The sequence below is a fragment of the Cyclopterus lumpus genome, chromosome 13, assembly GCF_009769545.1.
Source record: "Cyclopterus lumpus isolate fCycLum1 chromosome 13, fCycLum1.pri, whole genome shotgun sequence".
NCBI lineage: Eukaryota > Metazoa > Chordata > Actinopteri > Perciformes > Cyclopteridae > Cyclopterus > Cyclopterus lumpus.
The window spans coordinates 16,669,834-16,674,669 of record NC_046978.1 but is presented as its reverse complement, the minus strand read 5'-3'; the positions used below and the strand labels follow the sequence as shown (position 1 = coordinate 16,674,669).

The window sequence follows — 4,836 nt, the reverse complement described above, 5'->3', positions numbered from 1 at the left end:
ACGGAAACGACGCGTATCGCACACTGGCGAACTAGCTAGTCATGGAAGTACACGGCACTCTTTATGACCACTTTAGGGTGAGCTTCTCTTACCGTTTAGACTTTTTAATTTAATGCGACGTAGAGTAACGCGCCCAATTTAAAGAAGACAACCGACGCACGGCCTTCTTTAACCCCCCCCCAAAAAAAGAAAAGTTGTTTTGAAATAATGAACGGTCAGTTCTTTGTCAGCCACTCGGTTGCTAGAGGACCAAAGGGACGCCATGACAGCGGCTTTAAATAGGCGTCCGGCCACACTGACGGTGACGGTGCTGGCCGCGTTGTGGGTCAGTTCGGTTCGGTGCCGCGTCGTCGGGTCTCCCGGACCGGGATGCGACAATGGAAAGGTAGCACACTTACGGTGGCGTGAACATATCAGTTTTCGGTCCAGTCGTTAACATGTAATGACGTGTGCGTGTGTGTGTGTGCGCGCGTGTGTGTGCATGTGTGTACGTGTGTTAGCTGTCTTTGGACAGGGACCTGCCAGCGGACGCTGTTTATTGGGACTGTCCTGGGTCTACATGGCCAGAGTCTTCTCAGGTAACCATGGATACAACCGACCATCTCTGGCCCAGTGTTGACACAGTGTATGATCCTGTGGTGAGTAAACACTTTATTTGACCCTTGGCCCCTCGAACACGCAAACAGAAAAGTGATGTATTAAAATGTTTTAGTTGCGATACTGAGTGTTTGTCTAAGGTGACTGCTGAGTGTTTATAACCCAGACGATTAGGCAATAAAATATCATCTGACCTGATTTATTTTTTCACTGCAGCCAGCCAGGCAGATCTGCATGGATAAATCTATTTCCTACAACCATACCATTCCCAACAGGTAAGGCTGACTGGACAGATATATAGATGTGTGTGTGTGTGTGTGTGTGTGTGTGTGTGGGGGGGGCATTGACATGTGCATACACGTATATTAATATGGACACCTTTATCCACAAATATCTAATTACACTGTTTTTGATGTCCTTTACTTCCTCCGGTTGCTGTGCTTTGTATTACTGCAATAAAATTCTCTTTGTCATGACATGGGGGCTTTTGAGGACATTGCGATGTGCGTGTGTCTGTGTGTGTGTGTGTGTGTTATAGTGGAGCGTACAGACCAGTAAGGGCAGAGAGTGGAGAATACTTGTACTGTCCTCCTCAACGGTGGCTCAATAACTTGCACGTAAGTCTCAACATCCGACACGTCTTCTGTCTCTCCACTCTCACGGCAGTTGAATCAATTTGTCTGCTTAGCACAGAGGATTAAAAGATATTTTAGTTTTTGAGAAAACTCCTGTTAGTCCATTTGAGGCGATGACGTGAACCCAGACATTCTCCCCTTTCGCGTATATTTAGTGACGAAGACGGTCACACGTGTGTTTGTGTATATTCACCAGCACGGAGCGACCGTGTTGCTCTACCACCCCTGTGCTCCTCTCCGCGAGCGACTGCTTCTGTCTGTCCTGGCCCGCTCCTGTCTGCCAGACTACATCGTGACCTCACACCCTCGGCTCAGTGAACACACGGTGAGCCACAGACGGCCTTTTTAAGGCCTTTTTATGAGTGAGTGGATCCTCACTGTTTGCTTTGTGTTCAGCCAGTGGCCTTTGTGTCGTGGGGTCACACCTTGGAGATGTCCACCGCGGCATCGTCAGACGTCTATGGCTGGCTGGAGACCACCACATCCACGAGAAGAAAGAAGGTTGTTGGTGTGAACCCGAGCAGGAAGTACAACCTGCTGTTGACCCGGTCAGCTGAGCAGCGCTGGCAGCAAGACGCACATCCAGAGGAACGCTCCGCAAAAATGAAGGTTCGCAGACTTGACTGTTTATTCACATGGTGTGACTTATTATTAATGTTCAACGCACTCCGATAAAAGTGGTTTTGTCGATGTCTCTAAGGATCTCTTGTTGTAAATCCCCAGGAGTCTCTGAGGCAATGCTTTGAGCGGACCATCTCCTCTCAGCTGACTGGAGCGATGGAGACCGAGCCGGAGTCCAACGTGAAGAGAGAAAGCTTGAAACTAACGAAAGAGAAAGGCAAACGCAGGTGGATAAGAGCCGCCGTTAAAGAAATACGGGAGGATGGTGAGGAAGGGAACAAGAGAGCAGACACAATAACACACCTGAACAACAGAACCACCACCATCAGCAGGACACGGGACATCCAGAACTACAACTTCACGCTTGGACCATCTACAGATTCCCCTCTGGGGAGCAGGACTCTCTTAGACACTCCAGAAGCTCCCTCTCAGTCAAATCAGGACCTTACACCCAGGTCAACGACTCCTTTGGGGACAAATATGTCAAGGACTACACTCACAAGTGATCCTCAGATAAGCAGGCTGACCCCGCAGACAGCGGCACGGCAGCCCAGTCCGAAACGTACTGGCATCGTAAACCCTCTCGCAGATGGTGTGAACGGGGAGCATCGCCAGACTGCCGGGCCTGAAGATGAAGATGAAGGTAACGACTCAGTCGAGCAGAGAGACGACAAAGACTTTGCTAAACACAGCCTGAAAGACAAAGACGACAATAAAGACAACGCAGCAGGAGGCAGCAGGAGGGATAACGAAGTGGTAGATGTTAAAGAGAGAGAGTTGGAACACAAGCAAACACACAGCGACACACACCCCCGTCACGAGAGTGAAACCGTTTCCAAAACCCAATCGGAGACTCGGCCCGAGCCACAGCGACACCGGAACCCGCAGTCGTCCAGTCACCTGTCCAACAGCCCCGACTGCGACGGCTGCAAAGCAGGCGGAGGCTGCGAATGCGACGAGGACTCGGGGGCCTCGGACGCTGTGAATAAGGGGCTGCCGAGGACCCCGAGGACCGACGAGGCGGTGTGGGCAGCAGCAGCACTGGGCTTCCTGCTGATTCTCCTGACACTGTCGGTGCTACACACACGCCTGTACCGCCACTGGAGGACCACGCCCAGTCTTTACTGGCGCCACCCAGAGCAGGACTACGACAGTGTGGCAGGTAGAGCTGTCTAATCGTGTTAGGTTACCCTCTGCCTAAGCCAAATTTAAGAGATCCCACTAATTGTGTGTGTGTGTGTGTGTGTGTGTGTGTGTGTGTGTGTGTGTGTGTGTGTGTGTGTGTGTCCTCTAGATGTGATCCGCAGGAGGCTACGGATTGCAAACAAGAGGCGGAAACGGGGCAGAAGGCGGGAGTGTGTTCTTCTGCCTAGTTCCTCCAGCTCAGATGAACTTCCATAGGAGAATGAAGGACACCCAGGAGTCATTGCATGTAGAGACGGTGAAGAGACTCTGTCAATGAAAAGAGACTGAAACTCATCATTTGGGCAGCATTCCTAATAATCAATCTATCGATACAGTATACATAGCATACAGCAGCGATTCTTAACCACTGGCGAGGCTCAGAGCGTCATCTAGTGGGCTGAGACGGTACTGGGAAATGATAATGTCAAATTAAAGAAGAAAGAAAACGGTAATTTATAAAGCTAGCTATTTTTTTAATCTAAATGGAGTCAATGGGTTTATCTGACAGCTGGACTGGACCACCACAATCAGAACAAGTTGCTGGATAACGTGGAAGCTGAACCTGAATTTCCACATAACTGCTCCAGGGTCAGTTAGAGCCTGAATGGAGCCTTTTTACACATTTTCTTTAGATTGAGACCGTCATTATATTTACCTCTCCTTGTGTTTTTTTTGTTGGACCATCCAAAATGAGCATTGAGTTATGAAAAGCCAGAAGACCGAGGTCAAAAAGCATCAAATAATATTTTATTGTTTTTGTACAACTTCTTCCAATGCATGTGTCTGGTCGTACTGCTTATTGTGCTCCATGTATCACAACAATATTTGACAATTCTTCTATCAGAGGATAATTTTTTTTATTGTGCTCCATTTTGTCAACGTTTTGAATAATGTCGCTTTTACCCGTGAAGGTTTATTATGTGAATATGTAAGTTGCTGTTGTAAGCAACGCCGTGCGCAGCGTGTTTTTCAAAGACAATAAATTCCACTCTGTGGAAACGTTCTCATATCTTTTAACACAAATGTGTTGGCCTTAAAGGAGTCGCGATGATGATATGAACCGATCAGGACTGCATACACAATAAAAACATAGTTTGTTTGAAGACCGATACAGCTCAAAATAAAAAGAGTGAATGGCCGTCTGCAAATTACCTTTGAATGAATTAAAAAGTAACAAATAACAAAAGAAATATGACTTACTATCGTAGAATAAATACATTTAAAAAAAGGCTTTTAAAAAAGATATCGGGAAGTAAATTGATGCACTCAAACTTGTCCAGTTTATAAAATCATCCTTCCACATTACGGAGCTGTAAATACACACTTGTCCTTATTAGAGTGAGCCAGAAGAAACGTGCACACAGATCCAGGACATTTGACTTGTTTTACTATTTTATTACAAATGTACAGCTTATGAGTTTCCATTACGTTTGACCTCTTCAAAGGCATTGTTTCGTCTACTTTATACAGTTGTTTTTTTTAACGTCTTCTGTTAAAAAAAGGTAACCCTCCCGTTAACCCATCTCCCAAAGTGTAGCAACATTACAGGCCACAGTGCACTGCCGATGGCTGCGTATCACAAGTGTGTGTGCGTGTGTGTGCGTGTGTGTGTGTGCGTGTGTGTAATTCACTGGGTTAATGTCTGTACTTCGTAGAAGGCTTGGTCCAACTGATGAGTTGAGAGTGTTTCTGACGTTGGAGAGTATGTGCTGAATCTTGGACATGATGGAGGTGTGAAGGTGACGCGTGTTGAATGTTCCCCCCCCCCAACGTAGTGTCGAGTGACTTGGGGGGGGGG

At 47.2% G+C, this 4,836-nt stretch overlaps 1 protein-coding gene across 2 annotated transcripts; it reads left to right on the top strand.

The window, feature by feature from the left end:
• On the top strand, positions 1-4,109 carry tp53i13 (tumor protein p53 inducible protein 13). 2 transcript variants are annotated; one of them, XM_034549234.1, is made up of 9 exons: positions 50-77; positions 231-385; positions 501-638; positions 814-872; positions 1,136-1,214; positions 1,429-1,557; positions 1,629-1,841; positions 1,956-3,015; positions 3,148-4,109. In XM_034549234.1, the coding sequence occupies exons 2-9, from the start codon at positions 263-265 to the stop codon at positions 3,252-3,254; spliced, it is 1,908 nt and encodes a 635-aa protein (XP_034405125.1). In that variant the 5' UTR covers positions 50-77; positions 231-262; the 3' UTR covers positions 3,255-4,109. The 2 variants fall into 2 exon arrangements, with proteins under 2 accessions (XP_034405124.1, XP_034405125.1); XM_034549233.1 differs by having other exon boundaries at positions 1-385; positions 3,148-4,108.
• The last annotated feature ends 727 nt before the right edge of the window (positions 4,110-4,836 follow it).

Coding starts and splice junctions, on each gene's coding strand:
- tp53i13 (XM_034549234.1), top strand. CDS start 263: ATGACAGCGGCTTTAAATAGGCGTCCGGCCACACTGACGGTGACGGTG. Junction 639..813: donor ACACAGTGTATGATCCTGTG/GTGAGTAAACAC, acceptor TTTTCACTGCAG/CCAGCCAGGCAGATCTGCAT. Junction 1,215..1,428: donor GGTGGCTCAATAACTTGCAC/GTAAGTCTCAAC, acceptor TATATTCACCAG/CACGGAGCGACCGTGTTGCT.